Source organism: Amblyomma americanum, chromosome 8 (genome assembly GCF_052857255.1).
Source record: "Amblyomma americanum isolate KBUSLIRL-KWMA chromosome 8, ASM5285725v1, whole genome shotgun sequence".
NCBI classification, from domain to species: domain Eukaryota; kingdom Metazoa; phylum Arthropoda; class Arachnida; order Ixodida; family Ixodidae; genus Amblyomma; species Amblyomma americanum.
The window spans coordinates 20,191,466-20,213,125 of record NC_135504.1 but is presented as its reverse complement, the minus strand read 5'-3'; the positions used below and the strand labels follow the sequence as shown (position 1 = coordinate 20,213,125).

At 47.3% G+C, this 21,660-nt stretch overlaps 1 protein-coding gene across 2 annotated transcripts in view; it reads left to right on the top strand.

Moving 5' to 3' along the window:
* mwh (multiple wing hairs) overlaps window positions 1–21,660 on the top strand; it is a 229,857-nt gene that overhangs the window by 204,709 nt on the left and 3,488 nt on the right. For both annotated transcript variants that reach the window (XM_077634060.1, XM_077634059.1), the window contains exons 5-12: window positions 10,600–10,650; window positions 12,716–12,814; window positions 13,680–13,832; window positions 14,490–14,606; window positions 16,316–16,456; window positions 17,759–17,830; window positions 19,038–19,106; window positions 20,721–20,939. In XM_077634060.1, coding sequence (XP_077490186.1) covers window positions 10,600–10,650; window positions 12,716–12,814; window positions 13,680–13,832; window positions 14,490–14,606; window positions 16,316–16,456; window positions 17,759–17,830; window positions 19,038–19,106; window positions 20,721–20,939 — 921 coding nt within the window. The remainder of the gene's footprint in view (window positions 1–10,599; window positions 10,651–12,715; window positions 12,815–13,679; window positions 13,833–14,489; window positions 14,607–16,315; window positions 16,457–17,758; window positions 17,831–19,037; window positions 19,107–20,720; window positions 20,940–21,660) is intronic.

Below are 21,660 nucleotides of genomic sequence, written 5' to 3'. Positions count from 1 at the left end.
GACCGTGTACTGTGCGATGTTAGTGCACGTTAAAGAACCCCAGGTGGTCGAAATTTCCGGAGCCCTTCACTACGGCGTCTCTCATGCCTTAGTCGCTTTGGGACGTTAAACCCCCATAAACCATAAAACTTGACTGAGCTGCAGGATGAGGGGGTTGGTTTCTGCCTGCTGGCGGGGCCGGCCTTGCTCACTTTTGACTAAATGTCCCTGAGACTGGGCCCCCTCACTTATGTAGCGTTTCTCTGGTCATGTAGAATTTTTTCTTCTTCTTTATTTCCCTCTTTTCAATCTCATTTTACATGTTTCGTCTTTAGTACTTGCAATTTTTTTCTGTCTTTTCGTCATTAGACCGAATTCATTTACAATCCACTGTTTTTTTTTTTTCCGCCGCGGTGGCTGAGTGGTTATGGCGCTCGGCTGCTGGCCCGAAAGACGCGGGTTCGATCCCAGCCGCGGCGGTCGAATTTCGATGGAGGCGAAATTCTAGAGGCCCGTGCACTGTGCGATGTCAGTGCGCGTTAAGGAACCCCAGGTGGTCGAAATTTCCGGAGCCCTTCACTACGGCGTCTCTCATAGCCATAGTCGCTTTTGGACGTTAAACCCCCATAAACCAAATCAATCCACTGGTTTTTCTTTTTCTTCTACCTGTGATACGCTAGCCGCATCAGTATACCAGCATCAGTATAGTTTGTATCTCGAGCCAGGTTCACGGTTTTATCGTTGTGGGCTTTTTTCGTAGGCCACCGAGTCATCCTCGCTCGAACTAAGGTATTTAATAAATCAAACAATACAAAGTATCTGCTCCATCTGAGTTCACACAAAGCTGACAGATTTGCGGAAGACTTTGTGTAGATGCGCAAAAAGTGTTCCAACAAGCGCATGCCCTAAATAATCCCCTTAGGGCAGTTTCGAACACTGTTTTGGACACTGGTCTTAACAGGGGTTTAAGTATATAGTTTTAATGTATATATCGGTCTATACAACTCAAGGTAATTGAATATACAGGGCGGTTCCGCTCACTGTAGCGTTGTTAGGAAAGCACACACTGGCATTGGATTGTAAAACTTTGTCCAACAGATGTAGGGAAGGCTTTAAGCCTTCCCACCTAGACGACGGCCAGGAGTCCTTGGACCCTAGCGGCGGTTTCGGCCAGTCGGAGGGTCTTCAGTTGAATCTCCGGATCGGATCGGGAAACCGATTTGAATGCGATAGGGGAACGGATTAAAAGTTATTGAGGAATTTCTGGCGCCCATATAAAGCTCCTTCAAGGCCACCTAGAGAAATAATTATAGTCACTCCTCCCTCCCTTCATTCCTCACGCCGCTGTGATGGTTTCCACCGAGGAGTGAAACAGATACTGCACCCTCTCGTTTCCTCACTGCTAATTATGAGTGTTATTACGTCACACAGAGTGACCCAAAGGCACACCGTTAATTTGGGCTCTACCATACTTTTCACAAAGGCTGCGCATAGCTACACGTGCTCGCACATAGCCGCACACAGGGTCGTGAAAGGGACCGAATAATCGTGTCGGGACCTTGGTTTCGTTTGCCGAAACGGTGTAACAGTTGTCATTTCCTCCAACCAGACGTGACGATGCAAAGCCATTAACCGAATACGCCTACTCTAATTGTGACGCTCGTATTAGAGGGTAGTGGTAAGAAAAAGAAAAAGCAAGGACGGTATTAGCAGCCTCACGTTGTTAGCTGTGCCGGACAGGTTACGAGGCTGACTAATGGCTCAAGTTACGTGTAACGCCTAACCGTGTCTGTGTAGCAGGCTTAACTATCACGCTTGTAGGCCCGTCGCAGCGAGGCTCAAGCGATTGGGTGGCATCCGGCGTGTGACTAAGGCTGCTATTCGCCTGCTTGCCGCCTCGGTACTGGCGCGACCAGTGAAGCAATCGGCTGATCCATTAGGAAGCATCACGAGAGGTAATCGTTTGGCAAACCATGTGGGTTGTGCGCCCATTAGAGACAAGTATATAGCGCGGGTATGGAAGCCCGGATTGCGTATAACAATGTAAGGCTCTCCGGAGCTCTCTGCATACTTGGAGACACTAAAAAGCAATCGCTTAGTGGCTGTGGGGTTGCGCTGTGACCGCAGAGTCGCTGGTTCGAACCAGGCCTCGGCGGCCTGATTTAGAAGGTAAACTGCAAGGCTTAGACGAAAGTGTTCGTCAGCACTTGAATTCGTTAAATTAATTTTTTTCCTAGTTCGCTATATTTTTTTTTACGTTCATACCTAGGCCTGTTTCCTCTCCACTGCTTTCAAGTATACGCGACAACTCGTGCAGCTGTGAGAAAGCTCCAGCCTTCGGGCCTGCAACTCACAACGCCATTCGTAGTTTCGAAAATCGATCCCTTTCAGCTGTGTAACGAGCGTACATAGAAGCAGTAGCTACAGTATTATGAGGAGAAACAGCTACGGTTTTTCACATGGTGTGGGCGGGCCAATTGTATCCCACTATTGAGAAACTGCCTAACCCCAATCTGGAGCAGTGGGCAGCCATTCTGCATAGCGAGGACACAGACCAGCAAGGAGGACTGGTTCGCAGGGCCCACCCTCAGAGGCGCAGGTAAATGGCCTGCCGTACTAGGCGGACTACCCAAAACTCCTAGAATTGCAATTCTTTCAATAAAGTTTTCAATCAATCGATACAGTACGATAGATAACAGATTAGGAGTATTCATGCCAATGTTTACTTTGTAAGTATATGTGTCAGAAACGCTTTTTCTTTTTCTGTGCGTACTTTTTCCTTTAGGCAAATAAAAGCTATAAGAAATTTCCAACCCAAATGCAGAAATGGCTACACAATTCGCTCTTTTATGCAAGTGCACTGTTTCCTTCTATCTGCACATAGATGACGGCCCCGAGCGGTGAAACGAAGATGCGATTGTTTCATGAGGACAGGAAAAGTCGAAATAATTTTTTCAAACAGTGCCTGAGGGAAGGCATGAAGAAGGGAGTGAACGAAGGCAGAGAAAAAGGCACCGTAGCGGAGGGCTCCTGTCTGATTTCGATCTCCATGGGTCCCTAGGTCACCCGCCGCGGTGGCTCAGTGGTTAGGACGCTCGGCTACTGATCCGGAGTTCCCGGGATCCAACCCGACCGCGGCGGCCGCACTTCGATGGAGGCGAAACGCTAAAGGCGCCCGTGTGCTGTGCGATGTCAGTTGACGTCACACATCCCCAGGTGGTCAAAATTACTCCGGAGCCCTCCACTACGGCGCCTCTTTCTTCTTTCACTCCCTCCTTTATCCCTTCCCTTACGGCGCGGTTCAGGCGTCCAACGATATATGAGACAGATACCGCGCCGTTTCCTTTCCCCCAAAACCAGTTATTATTATGGGTCCCTTGGCGTAGACATATATTGCCCGGACATCTTTTTGACATATTGCCTGCATCGAAGCGTGGCTACCGGGGCGTGGATTCGAACCTGCTACCTCGTGCTCAACAGCCGCACGCTCCACTACCACTAAGCCACCGCAGCAGCTAGCTGGACCGCCACAAGGCAGACATACAGAGACGTGAATGGAAGCCAGCACTTCTTCGAGTGGCCCGCGCTCTGTCTCCCATCGCGAGCTGTGGCGATCGGCGGCTTCGATAAGGGCCCTCCGAGCCGTGTGAAAGTGGCCCCTTTCTCATCAATGGCCCGCCGGTCGCTTCCGTCCTCTCCCGCCGCCGCCACCACTGCACCGATCTTGGCCGCACCGTTCGCTCCGCCACTCCGTGCTCTTCTTCGAAGCCGTCAGATCAGTTGCGTGCAGTGCGGTGAGAAGGTTCTCGCGTGGTGAGGGGAAGAGCGAAGACATGTGTTTGGACGGTCACACCGCCGGAGTGTTTGACCTCGTGCGTGCATGCGCACCGTATTGTTCGGCAAGGCGTATGCCAGGCTTGTCCTTTGAAACGCTTGGGCCACCCCAAGCAAGCGGAATGATGCGTTCACATGAATGTTTGCGTCCTAATGTGACTCACAATAGCTTCTGATTACAGCTTCGGAAGTTATAAACAGAGAGGCAGATCTCGCATTTATTGTAAACCCAGGCCAGAATGTATGTCAATGAAATAGCTGTAGGTAACCTGAAAAGTACCCGTCGACTGGGATCAGTCTTACTGCACTAAAGAGCTGCAAGCGACAGGCAGACAGCACAAATGTAACGTTAGGAGCCAGGGGCAACATATGCTGGTTGAAACTATTAAGATGAATTCGGCCCAATAGCGATAACCAGTTGCCTCAGAGACTAGTGAACAAAAGGGAACAAAAAAAAGCTAATGAAAACGGGATTGCCCGCTTTTGCTTTCACCTGTATCGTGTTCGTAAAAACGGTCGCAAGTACAGAAAGACGGGGTATGTTAAGTGGCGTTGCTAGAGGAAGGTTTACTGAGATGCAGCGACTTACACACATGTGATGTTATGTACACGCTGTACAATAACGGTCGTACGCACTGAGGAAAGACCTTCTGTCGAAAGTGTACTCAGAAGCAGGGGGACCCAACACATGGTTTTTCTGATAGTCCTCTCCTTGCCGTTGGCATCCTGTATACGCGAGTATAATATGCCAACCGTACCCGTCCGCTAAGTCTGAGCTCAGTCAGTGTCAGCCTCAGTGTTGGCTTCACTCGGACAATGCAGATAAACAGTTGGGCCTTAGCGAATCAATCGACCTGTTTCGCTGGGATTCAATACTGGCCTTTAATAAAGTCTGTTCCTCCACTTCCTCAGTCAGCGCGTGTGTTTGTCTTTCTTCAGTCGTCCTTGTTCTTTGTGCTGCCTTGCCATCCTAATGAACCAACTGGCGCAACTTGCCACTCTTCTCAAAATGTAGCTGATCCAGGCGAATCATAGGCGGACCGGCCAGAGCTGTTCTCACGTAAGCACGGTGCGTGATTAGGCGGTTGCTCCATGTCACAAAGCATAATTGCGTTATAACTTCTGCCTGGTCCACTTCAGTGGAGTGCACCTGCTTTGCGTCGACAGCTCCACTCCATTGAAGTGGAGGTGTCAAACCAAAGTAGAGGCGAACGCCCACTTCACTGAAGTGGAGCTGTCAAACAAAAGTGGGAGTTCACTTCAAGTGAACTTCGCACTTCAACGGGGCATAGGTCGCCGCTATAGTGAGTTAGGGCGACGTCATTGGGTTTATTTTAAGCTTTATTTCGACGTGCTCAGCAGTAATACTTCAGTCATATAAGCACTACGCCTGCGCCAACGCTCTACGAACGTTCTTTGGCCTACGGAGTAGAAAAAGGGGGGGGGGGGGGGGGGCGGGAGAGCCCTCGTCGTAATGTCACTGCCTCAGCCCTTCTTACGACAACGCAATCGCCGCCGCCATAGCCGCTGCACCACTGAGCTCGAATAATGAGATGGCAGAGCCAGCACACATAGACACACGCAAAGCACTCTCCGCACCGTATCTGGTTCATACGGGCGCCCAGAGTAAATGCGGGGTAAAAGGGAGGCTGGGAGTGGCTCGCTTTGCGGGGCCCACAAAGAGGAAAATAGAGCTCTCAGGAATTAGGTGTTCCCCCCACACTCCCCCGGTACGCTTGAGGCAGTTCCCCCATTATGTGCTGGAAAGAACAGCGGGCCTCCTTTCATCGCGCCCGCCGACTTCAACTCTTCAGCGGAGCTGATAAGGGACGCTGAAAAGGCGCGAAACCGAAACTGTCCTCCCACCCGCCACCTAGCGGTGTGCAGCGCACAAAGCAAATGGAGCTCCGAGCTGCTCTTGTGGTTCGTGCTGTCTTTTTTTGTTGTTGTTGTTGTTGTTGCTCCGCGTCTAAGGTGGTCGTGGTCACTACTTCGCTCGTATCACCGCGAGCGAAGACGGTTTTGTTCGGAGTCAGCGGCGTCAATGGCCGCCGTTGTGTGCGAGACTCACCGAAGGACGCACAATTGGAATACGTGAGCAGCGCGGGAACACGGGCTTTCACCTCACTGGCGAGGAGTGTGGGTTTGCAAGGAAGCGCGCGTTCGTGAGGGAGGGAGCCGTGAACCGAATGAGTTGCCGAAAACGGTTTCGCCTTCGCTGACAAGTGTATCTGGCTTGTTTTTGTTTCTCGCGGTCTGGGAACCGTCCTGGTGTATAGGGCGGCTCTTTCGTGTACGTTCTAGCGTGTGTTTCCTGCTCAGAATACTGCAGTACACTCCGGGCACAACCTGGACACATTTCTTATTGTGTAAATAGTTTGTACATATTACTTCTCCCCCTATCTTCTCTTCCTGTCCCCTCACCTCTTTCATTTCATTTCTCCTTTCTGCCTGCTATCCTTCATTTCCGCTGCCCCAACTTCAGTATCGATGGCAGATGCCGGGGCTAGCAAAAATCTTTTCCTTCCTTTTTGCTATTATTTTTAATAAAACCACTACCACCACCACTCCGGGCGCCATGCGGAGGTCGTTGATTCGTCTTCAACCGACGGCACGTGGTCATTAACGGGATAGCGTTAAGGTGCCCTTGAGCTAAATACCCGAAAAATAATAATTGGTTTTGGGGGAAAGGAAATGGCGCAGTATCTGTCTCATGTCGTTGGACACCTGAACCGCGCCGTAAGGGATAAAGGAGGGAGTGAGAGAAGAAAGGAAGAAAGAAGTGCCGTAGTGGAGGGCTCCTGGATAATTTCGACCACCCGAAAAATAATAATAATAATAATAATAATAATAATAATAATAATAATAATAATAATAATAATAATAATAATAATAATAATAATAATAATTGGTTTTGGGGGGGGGGAGGAAATGGCGCAGTATCTGTCTCATATATCGTTGGACACCTGAACCGCGCCGTAAGGGAAGGGATAAAGGAGGGAGTGAAAGAAGAAAGGAAGAAGGAGGTGCCGTAGTGGAGGGCTCCGGAATAATTTCGACCACCTGGGGATCTTTAACGTGCACTGACATCGCACAGCACACGGGCGCCTTAGCGTTTTTCCTCCACAAAAACGCAGCCGCCGCGGTCGGGTTCGAACCCGGGAACTCCGGATCAGTAGTCGAGCGCCCTAACCACTGAGCCACCGCGGCCGGTCCCCGAAAAATCCCTAGAAAAGCTACCTAGAAGGCAGGTGGGTCACATGGGTCACGTAATCTTGTGGCGTCATCACAACCTGGACAGCAAGCTGCGCACCATGGCAGGAGGCGGTTAATGATTGGTCGCGAGAGGTTGCTCGGCAAGAGCAATCTGGGTCGCACAAACCCCACCAGTGGCAGCACCTGCCATTGCAGGGCAGTGGCGCATCGCTTAACCGCCGCACGACTGCACCAGGAGTGGTGTGAGGGTTCTGCATATATGGACATCAACCCATTAAAGTTATCGCGTCATATCGAAGAATAAATTTTACCAGCCGAAAAAAGACGAGGGACAAGAGGCGAACTACACATGGACAAGGCTGGACTAACAACTGACATCTTTATTGTGCACGTTCCTTCGAGTAACCGTCACGCATGCGCCAAGCCAAAGCAGACAACCTACGTTTAATCGCCCAAAAAGTCAATCTCTTTTGTTGTCAGCCCAATAGACTTTTTGGGCGATTAAAAGTAGGTTGTCTGCTTTGGCTTGGCGCATGCGTGACGGTTACTCGAAGGAATGTGCACAATAAAGATGTCACTTGTTAGTCCAGCCTTGTCCTGAGTAGTTCGCCTCTTGTCCCTAGTCTTTTTTCGGCTGGTAAAATTTATTCTTCGACATGTCATACCAACTGGCCCACCATTCAGCCTTGCTTCGCGCCATATCCTTCCAATTTTTTTGTTAAATTATCCGCTGTTTAAAATGATTACGCAATTATTATTTTTTTCTGAAATAAACACTACCATAAGAACAGCATCTTTCTCATCTTCCTTGATTTCAATGACTGCCGCTCCTATCAGTTCTATTAAGTTCCTATAAAAGGTACCTTTGGTAGCATATATGTCCAATTTTGCTGCGCGGAATGTGTCTTTTCGCCAAGAGACTTTTACACGCCGGCATCAGAGGGAGAAAGGGATTAGGTGGAGTGGAGGGTTGTTTCCAACGCGGCCACCACAGGCCCGCACGTGTTTTTAAATGTCGAGGAGAAAAAAAAGAAGGGGGGGGGGGGGAGCAGAGAAAAACGCCCATAGGCAGGCGGTTTTGGCGGGAAATGTGACTTAGTTGGACGCTGCGCTACAGACGCGGTTCGACTTGGCGCCAGCACAAAAATAGGGTAAACACAAATTTCCCTTTTAAGAAGCTGCCCAAAAAAACATGCGCCTTTGGAGGGTACCATGGTTTTGTGAATTCTTTTGTAGTGCTCATAGTTATGAATAACCTGTTAGTGCATAGAGAGGCGCTTTTATTGGCAATAGGAAGCAAACGGCTTGGAAGTGTGTTGGTGGCGCCACCTATCGGCGGCCGCTTAAAACACTCGCTGGCTTGTGGCCTCCGAGAGCCGAAATTTAAGGTGTGCTTTGCTACCTTTGCAGGCGAAAGTGTCGCGTAGCCTCCGATATGTTTATTGCTGGTGTTAGCTGCTCGAGGTTTAGATTGTTTTATTAACGCGCTTATAGGTGCAGTTAGTAATTCTTTAAGGGAAAACACAAAAAAATGACCCAAGGAGCCTTGAATTTTCACTGGTCTGCCCACATACTTGATATGCTCAAGGATAAAAGGTTTTGCCTGCATGTTTCGATGGAAGATGGCGCCACGAGAACTGTCGAAGTGCGCTGGTGTGCTCTCGAAAAAAAAAAAAAAGAGAATTATATTGGTCACATAAATGGCGAGTGAGGGCATGACGCCCCGAAAGGGGGCAGTGAATTGGTCCGATGCGGCAGATCTGTTCGCCAGGGTGTGAAAAGTCAATCTTGAATATTTTAATGCTAAGGCACCTTATTGCGCGCATTTCGCTCTTACGTTTATTTTGGGCCTTTCAGTAAAGACTGGTCTATTTTATTTTCAGCCATTTTCGGCGCGCCACTGCGCCTCTTCTGATAAGTGTTGATAACCGATCAGTTGCTCATGCGAGCAACGACATAAATAAAATAGAGCGCATATATATATATATATATATATATATATATATATATATATATATGTATTTATAGCAGACAAGTTAAAGGAAATGAGGGGCCCGTTTGACAAATTTTATGAAGGGAGCCAACAGTCACCGAAACCAAGGTGCATAGGGGAACGTTATTTTTTTTTTAATGTGTTACTTTTATCAGTGGGATAATAATACTTAGGTTAATAAATCGCTTAAAGAAAATTACTTATAAAGCAGCAGAAAAAACAACCATGCCGCCGGTGGGATCCGAACCCACGACCTCCGAATATCGCGTCCGGTGCTCTTACCAACTGAGCTACGGCGACGGCCGTCCAATCTGCTGCTCTCGTGGGTATTTATGTTTACTGGGTGTACGCGAGCCTTGAGAGTGTTCACCATATATATATATATATATATATGGTATATATATATATATATATATATATATATATATATATATATATATATATATATATATATATATATATATATGAGCGCGTTGTATTCCTATTTATCGCACATAAATGGGACCCCAGGTTATACATGGGACTATGGACACGGCATATATGTTTGACTCATGCCATGAATACGTGGAGCAGTTGTAAAACAAACAGTTCATTCATGGCCTTGCACAATTAGTCACCGAAAACAACTGTTTCATCATCCCCAGTCTTTTATGGACAAGAGGAAATGATCGTACTTACATCAATGCGTACCTTTCAAGGGTATGAAATGTGCGCACATCACCAAAATACAGGGCTTTTTTGTAGCGAAAATACAGAAAACGCCAGGTATAGCCACGCCCCCCCCCCCCGCGTTCAACGTACGCCTTTCTGCGCCACGAATGCACCTCGTGTATTGTTGTTGCTGACAAAAAAAAAAAAAACTCTCAAAGCATTATAAAAAAGATGCACTGTTCGGCTTCGGGAAGTTCGTTTAACCTGGTGCAGTAATAATGTAAAGAAAAAAAAAGCTTAAAATGTGAAGAGTAAGGGAATACTGCGTGGTGTTGTCCCATATGGCTTGAGCCCCAGTCATGGTGCTCCATTTTGCGACGTTAACCCTTGACGTCCGCAATGCCAATGGTTCGGAGCGAAGCAAGCTTTTTTCTTTTTTTGTCCTTTTCAGCGCTTGCATAGTGCCGTCCTCTTCATATGAGCCTTTTATGTGCTAATTTCGTAGCAAGATGGTTATCTCAGTGGCGAGTTTCTGGGGAAAAAAAATAAAAAAAATGAATACAGAACAGCTATCTCTGTCCAGTATACGGAGAACAGATGTCCAAGGGTTCCATTGCTTGACTGCGTGCAAACGAAATGCGATGTTTAAGCGCTGAGCTGATGTTCCTTCCGTACTGCAAGAAAGGCCTCCGAGTGGGTAACGAGTTGTGGTATGTGTGCACGTACAAGCGTGCATGTTGCGTTGCTGGCGAAGATTACTTTGCCCTTGTGTGGTGTGCACATCCGCAGTGTTTTTATCCCTACACTCAGAGAAATTAACCACATCTGGTAGATGATTCCGAAGTGTAAGTGTTACGCTTTCACCAACCGTTCCATCGTCGCTTGTTTTTACTGATAAGTATTTCTCTCCTTTTTTTCTCCCGCAGTCGGAAGAACTGGACTGCTTGCAGTGCCTCTTCTACTCGCTTCGATGCCAGGTAAGTAGAGTTCTAGTGAACAACCTTTGGTGCATGGAAACAGCCCTAAGAAGAGCGTAGCTCTAGGCTGTGAAGCACAGCACGAGCACTAAGCTGCATGATGAACAAGAATGCCGCATCATGTTCGTGAGCGTCAGCGCTTACTCGTGCATGACGCATTTGGTGGCTGGAATACTTTATGAAATGACTAAAACGAGCTGAAAAATATCGCATTAAAGACAAAATTTTGTGACAGAGAGGGGACAGCTTTAAAGCGTCAAGTGGATGCCAAGCTACATATATCATTGTTACAGAGTTTAATCTAAATCGTGCATTATTTATATTCTACATTAGATTAGCCACATACAGTTTCTGTGGCGGTATGTTTTCGACCCACTGCCTTTAATGGGTACAAACATGAAATTTGAAATGCCAACAAACGATGCATTCGCTTCGTTCCGCTTATAGCGGTGTCATCCCGCAAGTCGTAATCTCAGGTATTGAGCGGAACGTCGTCTAATATGCTGTTTCAATGCTGGTCAGAGCAAGTAGTATCGAAATTCACATCCGCATGGGAATCGACATCGAGTGCCGTAGAATCAGTGGAGAACGAGAACGCCAGTGTCTCTTTGTCTGTCGGCAAAAAAAAAAAAAAACAGTGGCACAGAAAATGGTAGGCTGGCTTCTGGCGCGGCCAGACAAATTTCTCCTCGCGTCAGAGGTTTCCGCGTCCATGTGATGTAACCGTCGCTCCAGGGGCTCTAATGTGACGCCACGCTGGAGAGCGCAGTGGCCCTGACCGGAGCCGAAGCACAGGCTAAAAAGTATTGCAGTTAGCTACGCCACACTCTGGCTTTAAGAGTTTCTTTGTTGCTTCTGTACATAACTTATCTACATGGCAGGTAAAGAAAGATGTGTTAAAGTGAGACGTATGCTTCGAGGCAGGTTCTGCCAAAGTGTTACGCACTTCTTTGTCCTGCTCTTTCTTTGCGTCTCTCTGGAGAGACCGTATACAGTTGTGCGAGGTCGTTTAACTCTGGGAAGAACTCATTAAAAAAATTTCTTCTTAGTAAAAATACATTTTTTTTCTCTATGTGTGGCTATGTAGATATCTTTTGGTCCTTTGTGGCTGTGTTGTTGCTTGTTTGGCAAGAGAAAAAAATGGCGGTAGTTTAGCTCTGGTTAAACCTGGAGTGACGCGATAGCTACAGCTGGCCGAGTGGCACTTGGTCACGTGACGAACCACGTGATCAGCCACGGCACCGCGCCGCCGGCAGCTGCTCCGCACCACGTGACCAACCACGTGACAGCGTGGCGGCGTCGCCACGCTGAAGGCTCGAAATGCTACCGTAATGTAGCTATCGCTACAAAAACTCATTTAATGCTTCTTTGATCGAGGCAGGGACGTCTTGGCAACCAAACATACCACACCCACCGACGCCAATGCCTTTGTTCAGCGGCTTTCTCCCAACCTCCACAGCATTAAGGAGGACTAGCTGCCAATGGTAGACGGAGCGGCCTTATATGAGCAGTCTGAGGCGGGGCTTATCACACCACTTAAGGGGTTACTCATATCTTCTTTCGAACTTGTAGCCCTATAATTTAGAACGGAACAATTACTTTATCTTATGATTCCTTTTGTTCCCCTAAACATGACCGCAGGCCTTCCTGTGCTTCAATACAAGTTCATTAGTTCATTCGTGCAATGCCTACAAATTCGGACTTAATAATGAAAATCTGTTTCCCGCCAGTCGAGTCATATTCGAGACGTCAAGACCCAAAACCGAAAAGGAATCCGCGATCACTTTTTGGAAATGGAGGCATAGCCTAGCCTCAGAGATCCTTGTCAGAAAGTCGGTCTTGACGTCACCGTAGTTTGCTTGCAAAGAAACGGCCGACGGTGGCGATGCCTGTATTTCATTGTTTATCCCTTTTATATCTTACAAACGCTCCTTACGTAGCTTATACGCCATTAAAATGGTGTAATCAGTCGAATCGACACAAGCCAACTGCAGCTCCAGACGCTGAAGCTATTGAGTTCCGCGATTTTTTTCTTCCCCCCTCGTTCTCGTTGACGTTTTCGCAGAAATCTCTCGGCAAGATCATCAACCACGGAAGCGGTCTGTGCACCATCGCCTCCAGCATCATGTCCAACTGCAGCAAGTCCCGCAAGCTGGCGCTGGAGGTAAGGACGTCTTGGCTACCCGCGGTAAACGGCTCGCTGGCACATACAGTTATCCCCCCTCATAAACGCCCGCCCTTCAATGCCGATAAGCTAATCTCTCGTTTATATTGAGTGTAAGCAGCGGCAGCTTACTAAATCGTCAGCAGTTTTCTACAAAGTGTCATAATGAACAAAGAATGTACAGATTGTCCCATATGTAAAACGGAGAGGGCGGAAAATATTTTTAATCGCAGCGCCCTCTATGAGCAGATGCGCCTGCGTATAGCGTTTCTGAATGTGGCACATCAGGCTGGTCAATGTCATACTTTTGATGTTCGCGTCACTTCTGATTAGAAAATTTAGTCAAGCAGCCCTACCTTATGATTGTTAAAATTGACATGAGGATGGCCATGCCAAAACGGTTTGGGTAAGTCAGACTATATGAGTCACGTGCTAAAGGCAGTAAGGGGATGTGTGTAGATCGCTTCGCCCGAGTGACTTTGTTCTATAGAATACTTTTAGGCTGTTTCTTAATTTACTGCAAATTAGAGTGTTTAGCCCTCCTTAACCCAGAACATAACCCCCTCTCACCATAACTTCACTTTACACAGAAAAATAAATCGCTACAAACTCCTAATCTTTTTGAAAGTCCCCGAGTATCGGATCAGTGAATAAAGGCCTACCAATGCTACCGCCGTATAGCAGGGCATCTCAGAACAGACGCGAGATGGAGGCTATTCGCCTGGAGCGTCACTTTCGAAATGTCTTGAGGACGTTTCAAAACAAACAGTAAATTTCACTGATTGGATGTTCAGCTTCTTTGCGTCCCTGGAGTCGTCGTTTAATCTTGAATGGATTCTCTCCACTTCCGTCATGTCCCTTTCAGCTCCTGACGAAGACCTGCGAGGACCACCCCACGGGGCACGTGAAGGTGCTCGAGGCCATGTCCTCGGTGAGGCTCATCTTTGGGGAGCCGGTGCGCTTCAAGTTCCTCGTCTCCATGCTGCTGGGAGGAGGAAAGATGACCGCCGGATTCGAGGTTAGGACGCGCGCTCCGTGTTGCCTCTGTGTACACCCTAGAGAGACGAGTTCCAGTAATTAATAAATTAACCTGTTTTCTTCAGGTTAGCGCGCTATACTTTGGCACAAGGACTAGTTACAAACGTGCCTGGCTTCTCCTATTGTTTGTAACAAGTCCTTGTGCCAAAGTATAGCGCGCCAACCTCAAGACGACAAACCAACTAGCTTCCATTACAGCGTAACCTGTTTGTTTATCAACCAGTTTACCTGTAAATCAAATTATGATGAAGTCCTGAAAAGCCTACTCTCAAATTTCATCACCGCTATATCCCCCACTAGTTATTTATGCTTCCGCCTCGGATGCGAGAGGTATGGTGTTCGATTCCCAGTGCCATTGAGTATTGCGTATAAAAAATCCCCGTCATCATCATACTTCTCGTTTTTACGCAGTATTTGTCATGCCTGTTTTTTTTCTGGAGAATTGTCGCTCCGTATCGCCTCGCTTGAACACAACGACATATCGACGACTTTAAGCACGGCAGTTGGAAGCTCTTGCTGCCAATGAAGAGCCGTTTTTCTCCATTTTTTTTACACTCTCAATAAAAGGACCAATCAATCCAACAGCCGATCAGTCAATCAATGACGCACCTGTTCTGTTCCCTTTGCCGACTTGCAGTTCTCTGCGATGTACTTCTTCAACATCCTGCTGTCCAACAGCAAGACACCGTCCGAGCGAGTACGTCTGCAGAGTGAACTCGAAGAGGCCGGCTTCGAAGTCAGCGTCCTCGAAAAGGTAAATCAAGAAGACTCGTAATCGCCATGCGTACCGAAGACACGTCGTTTCTACAAGTCCCTGCCGGAAAACACGACAGAAACATTTTCTGTTTCAAAATTTTTTGTTGTCACAACAAATTTTCCTGCAGTATTCTGGCTCCTGACAACAGAAATTTTTATGGTAACAACAGGACTTTCTGTAATACTGAATTGTGTCCTGTCGTAACGACAGAGCCAGTTCTGTCGCAACAGACAACTTCGCAATACTAGGTATAAATCTGTCGTAACGACAGCATGGCCAAAATTTGTTGTATTTTGGGACCGGCTCTGTCGTAATCTTCGATTTGCCTAGCTTTTTCTAGGAACAAGAGCGGTGGTACAAAACGAAGGGGGAAACAGGGAGTGATTAAGACCAACACATTCATTGGCTATGACCGGTGATGGGCGCCTCTTCCGCCTTCTTCTCTTCGTCCATGTCTTTTTAAGTTTGTACCACCGCTTTTTTCGCTTGAGCAATGAGCCAATAAGTCCAGAAACATGTGCTGTTTATCTTACATGGGCGCAACTTAAGCCAGCACTTTGGTTGTGTAGAGAACGACCATGTTTCCATGCCCAGCGTTCATGGATATCAGGAACTATAGTGTCACCTGTTGGCCGCCGGCAGTGAACTCCGCATACCTCAACTGGGGTATACTGAACTTGTTATTTAGAACAAACATATACAGAGTCCCGCGAGATTCTGCGTGAACATGGTGATTATCATGGCCGACTCATCCTCCTCGCTCACATTAACGATTTCCGACGGCCATAGAAAATCAAGTGGACGCACGGATATTCGAAATTCCCTAGGTTAACTTTAGTGTTCAGCGCCACGCGGCTCGTGGTGGCAGGTGCGCAAACTAGAGGAGTTTGTTCAGATTTCCTCTGCTTGCGCCAAGAAGTAGCCTAGTATTGGCTTCGTATGTGGGCCCGCTGCAATGGTACTCCTTCCAGGAGATGGGTGCTGCCTGTACCCATTGAGGCTTTCCAGCGCTGACAGCTGCAAATGCAACTCTTGACCTTTAGGTTGCACACACCGCCAGCATATACATCGTTAGGGGTGCATTTATACCATGTTAGGTTACAACCACATATACATGACATTACATATTCGCCATGTGCTATACGTATGCCATATAAACCGTTATGCTACTTTCACCATCCCTGTGTTAGTACCAACGATTTACAGTGGTTTCCAATTAATCAAAGAGGCGCGGATGCAGTTGCTCATACGTTGAAATAGGGACTACTTATGGGGTTGTAACCAGTACATTTTAAAGCTTAATAGAGCAAAAATGGAGACGCTTTCCATATTATGGCATTTGGAAGTAATGTTCGTGTCGTTGTCAGTCGCGTTAAATTTTTTAAACTTTGTATTGTTCCTGTGCCACTACAACCACTCCTAATACAATACTGAGTTATAACTGTGCTAACTCGAGTAAATACTGCCTTCCTTTCAGTCTGTTCCTCTTTGTCGTGGTGTAGATGAATCAGCCCTGTTTACCACGTTGTACAAGGACCCCGGGTAGCTTCAACCTACTTGTCTGTAGCTTTTCATTTGAGTTTCTTTCATTTTTTATGATTGGAAAACGGAGCCCTTAATGCATTTATCCATCATAAGCAATGGGTGATTATCGTTGTTGCTGTTTTCTGACTCTTGCGTCCGTCCGTCACCCTGCGCATACGCAGAACCTCCAGGAGAAGGCGGTTCCTTCGACGGACGGCGTGTGGGAGGAGATCGGCCGCTGGAAGCGCAACTACCTGGACGTCGGCAGTGCGCTCAATGAGCACAAGCGCGTGGGGAACGAGAACGGAAAACTGCGCACAGAGGTACGTGTGAGTCAAACACGGGACTCTACGGGAGCCTCCGCCCAACCCGCACACGCAGCATTGTCTGTTCTCTTAGCGCTGTACACGAAAGCTGATGCAGCGTGCTATTCGGCAAGAGCGGTCTTCTTGGGTAGGTGCTTACCAGAAGACGTCTTGTAAGGCAGTCCAGATGCGGACTTGCAGAAGGACACAGAAGCATTCTAGTGCTGCCGAATGGCTGTGCATGCTAAAGAGTAGTTACTCCCTTAACAGCAGATGTTCCAATAGAGAACTACTGTTCCTCATATATGAACAGTTTCCTGTGCACAGTGAATTAAAAGCAAAACCCCATTTAAAAGACACCATGGTTACTTCTAGCAAGCGGAGTCGGCAGGTTTAAGTTCACAGTACTTGAGAATGTGTTGGCTGCCAATGTGGTTTTATGTCAGCTCGTGAACTCTGGGGGGGGGGGGGGGGGGGTGTAAAGGTGAGATGGGCACAGAGAAGACGACAAATGCGTGTGCTGCTTCCTTTATTGGTATGCCGGCAACGCAAAGACGCATGTTATGCAGTATTTGAAACTATGGTTTTGCCGCACACAGTTCATCGCCATGATCATCCCCATCAGCCCAAACACGTCCCCTAATGGACATATGCTTCTCCTCCTGATATTCAACTAACCCTGACCTATGCCCGGTTGCCGTCACCACCCTGTATATTGGGAAGCTTCCTGATGTCATGTCCCACCTGACTTGCTGTCGCCCCCTGCTACGGTTGCCTTCTCTCAGAACCGACCCTGTTGCCCTAACGCGCCATCGTTTATCAGCTGCGAGCATCACATTTCCTGTCATGCCTATTTATTCTTGATTTCAACTTAATATATCAGTAACCGCCGTTTCTTCGCTAATCCTTGCAAAGGTAAGATAACAGATTATTCTTAAGGATAACGGCTACCAAGAGAAGGCAAATGCAGCAGGTGGCGGCAGAGAGGCAAGCTGGGCGAGTGCGTTTAGAAAGTTTGCGGGGATAAGGTGACGCAGGACACAGACACCTGGCACAGGACAGGGTTAGTTGAAAATATATGGGAGAGTCCTTTGTCCTAAAGTGAACGGAGTCAGGTAGATGACGATGATTATGTTGACTAACCCACTTGAACTCTCTTGTTGTGACCTAATGTTAGCCCTTTTGCTCACTTTTCTATAGCTGCTGAGTTGTCTGCAATTTAATTTCGTGCATTTCCGCCTGCCTCCAAATACAGCGTTACAGGCGAAAAAAAACGAAGTTCCCTGTCATGATGCACTCACTTCTGATTTCTCACTTCAGGTTGAACTTCTCAGGCGGGCCCTCAGGAAGTTGGAAGAGGACAAGATGAATCTCATGCAAGTCGAACGTGAGGTAAGCGCTGAAATGAAAGCTTCCTATTGCATTTTCACTTCATTTTTTTTTCATTTCAAAAAACAGGCCAGCCCGAGGCAAAGCCTGTTAAATGCAGCCTGAAAACTGAGTCCTTGTGGCAGCAGGAGAAAACATGAAAAACATAGGTGCCCTTAGCTAAAGGATATTAAGCAGAAGCACAGACAGCTGGCTAGTCCAGCTATTCTTCATTCTTAATCATGACTACTCAGTGCAACTGCAATGGCACAAATATAAGATACAGAACATGAATAAAAAACTGCTTAATCATTCAGTATGCAAAAAAGAACAGACTTGACAGTTGTTCGCCAGCTAATATTCACATATTGCTTTCTACATTTGTAAACTGCTACTCCTGCAACCGACGAATACGGCGATCATTTAAACCATGGATGTACAGGCGGAAACTTCTGGTCTACAGCAACGACCTTTAATGGGTCTTCTTACGAGACTCGCAGTAGTGTAACGCAAAACCAATGGTTACTTGATTATTGCTAGATGTCTAATGTTTAAAGGAGCTTTTGTTTTAAAAAAAAATTACTGCGCATTTACGAGAAAGGCAATGTGTGTGACAGCGTGTGACAGCTGTGTGACCGCACTCATTCACGGCACCGTTAAACGCATGCTAGGAGTTTCGTAAGCACCCGATAATCTTTAATTGAATGCTCCGCGCTATATATTCAATGGAATCGTTAAGTCTGTCCGCAGTGAGCGAGTGACACTGAGGGTAATACTGACGGCAAGTTTCAGAGCACAATCACCTGGGCTCATTTTCATCGTATATATGTAAAGGCTTTTTTTCTGGCTTCAATAAAACATGAAATTCCCGCACCTGAACTGCTAGCACCATAAAGTCTTTTATTGTTTTTAAAGTCATCGAACACCGCTGCATCCTGTGTCCTTACTGAATCACCAGAAATCTTGTTTTGACTAAGTTTAAGGTTTATGCGTTTTCCCTGCTACTATAACCGATTCTACAAACACACACGCTTGGTGCATATCCTTGATGACTGCTGCGCCATAAAACCTGAATTTACTGTAGTACTGCTAAAGCATGAAAAGAAAATTCACCTTCGCATACATATTTGATAACTCATATACTGTAACCGTTTTTTAACAGTTCTTGTTTTAGCACGGAGTCTTCAGTTTCCATGTAAGCATATGGATAACCATTTATTTCTCCCCGCAGCTCAAAGAGAAGTGCGAGGACCTCAAGCAAGAGGTTCAGACTCTCAAGAAAGTTATTGAGGAACCAAAGGTAACCAACATTTTCTATTTCGATTCCAGCCATTCAACTTGAAGGCTACGCGCAAGTAATTCAGCGGTGCATTGGATTAATCGCCGCGTGTATACCTGTATAACCTCACGGTTGGACGGATATACACTTTCTGAGATGCGCACTTCTGAAAGTGCGTCATATTAAGCCCAATGTCTTTGCAGTCCTTGGATGGTAACCATGAGGCTACCATCCAAGGAGTGCAAAGACATTTAGTTTAATATGCTTGATTTCAATTAACGCCTCAATCTCCTACGATGTGTTAGAACCAGGACGCAAAAAGTTTGCACGTTAGGTTAACTATGAATTGGTCGACACATAATTTTAATATATGCAAGGAGAGTTTGAACGCCGAGTCCGCCTTGTGACGTCAGTTGTAATGTATAGCTCATCAACATTTAGCTATCACTGTAACGACGACCAGGCTTGTTCAGCTTCTCATGCGGGACAACAGTGGATAAACGAACGGGAGGGCGCGCACGCGCATAGAGCGCTTTCCAGTCGCAGCTTCGTCTCTTGGGGTGTTCTGCTGGGGTGTCCACTACTGCCCTTCATGAGACGGTGAATGAACATCTCGACGACGCTGCTGCGATACTAGTTGAAAATTGGTACAACTAGCGTTGTTACAGCCGCATGAACAAAAATGCAAGTCATGTTTCTGCTCATGCATGCTGAATCTTCTTGGAACTCTTCCATAAAGAAATATCAGATTTGTGTCAAACAATGTTCCCCGAGCGGAGACGAAAAAGACACAGGAAAACAGGTCATGGGCCTGTCAAAGCGTCCGTAGGCTTCGTTGTCAATGGTTGTCTTTATTCCAGCAACCATGCATGTTGCAGCCTCTGTTTTCAAGCACTGCTCTGCAGTACTTGCGTGGTAATAAGGGAGTAATTACTCATTGGCATCCACCCAAGCGCAGCCATACGGCCGCACAGAAAAGCTGTACAGATCACTCAGAAACTTCGTATTTAAAGAAAAATTCGTCCTGGTCCGGGGTTCGAAAGCGGGACCACCGCTTCACCGGAGCAGTCGCTCTACCAACTGAGCTTACCGGGACGGCAAGCTTATAGTAGGGTGAGAGCGAATTGATCAGTAACTCTAAGTGGGAACAGTGTTGGGATCCGGAGTACCCGGGTTCGAACCCGACCGCGGCGGCTGCGTTTTTATGGAGGAAAAACGCTAAGGCGCCCGTGTGCTGAGCGATGTCAGTGCACGTTAAAGATCCCCAAGTGGTCGAAATTATTCCGGAGCCCTCCACTACGGCACCTCTGTCTTCTTTCACTCCCTCCTTCATCCCTTCCCTTACGGCGCGGTTCAGGTGCCCAACGATATATGAGACAGATACTGCGCCATTACCTTTCCCCAAAAACCAATTAATATTATTAACAGTGTTGGTCAAATGTTTAGGGTAATCCTCCCAAAGTGGAGTAGGTTTGTAATAAGGGAGTAATTGCTCATTGGCATCCACCCAAGCGCAACCATACGGCTACAAAGGAAAGCTGAGGACACTTGGGGATTCCCCTAAACATTTGACCACTACTTGTGTGGCTTGAAGCCTCTTCCAACGCTTCCAGCCAATCTTCTTTGTCCTCGTAGACGTCTTCCAAGACCTCGGACACGGAGGACAGCGACCAGAGCGACGCGCAGGCCACCGACTCGGGCCGCTCCAGCTTCCTAGAGTACTCGACCGAGACCGAGCAGCCGGCGGGCGAAGAAGTGCTCATAGACGTGCCCACCATCCGGCCGCCCGATGGCTTCCAGTCCGACTCGGAGGACCTCGGCCTTGCCGAGAAGAGGGCGCTCGCCTCGCTCAAGGTACGCGCCACTATACGCGTCTTCTTTGGGTCCTAAGCGATATCGTAACACGCAAGAACTTAGAGAGCATCTGCAGAGACTGCACTCGAGAAATGCGAAAGCATTAGTGTTTGCCGCAACGTTGGTGGCTCCTAGTCGACCTTGGTAGCTCTTGTTCATATGGCACCGTATGAAATGTTCGAGAACTATTTGAAAACCTGCGCATCATCCTACTTCTCAGACACCGACATTCAGGGCTCCGTTTTTTGCTTTACTTTAACTGGTTGTGGGCGTGAGGTCATCAGACGTTTGGGATGACGTCACATCCTTACGGCGTCACACCCCTATGACGTCACATTGTTTCTCTAATTAATCTCATTAATTACCATCATTGATAACCTCAATTGATTGCCCTCATCAATTTACATTATTAATTATTGTGAACAGTGTTAGTGTCATTATTAGTGATATTAACTGTCATCGGTAATAAGCGTCATTTATTAATAACTAATGTTAATGACCGCTGACTAATGGCTCTGACTCGATATTGTTTAATCACTGACTTCGTATACTTCACCACACAGCTCTTGCTTCCACGTTTCGCGGACACTTCTGGTGACGACATAGCCTAGCAATGCTCTTGTATTAATGACAGCAAGCAAGCAAGAGTGTGCCCTGGAGCCACTGAGGCCACGTTTCGACCAGAGGAAGGCCTGTTCCAATTTGCCCCTCAGAAGGTGAT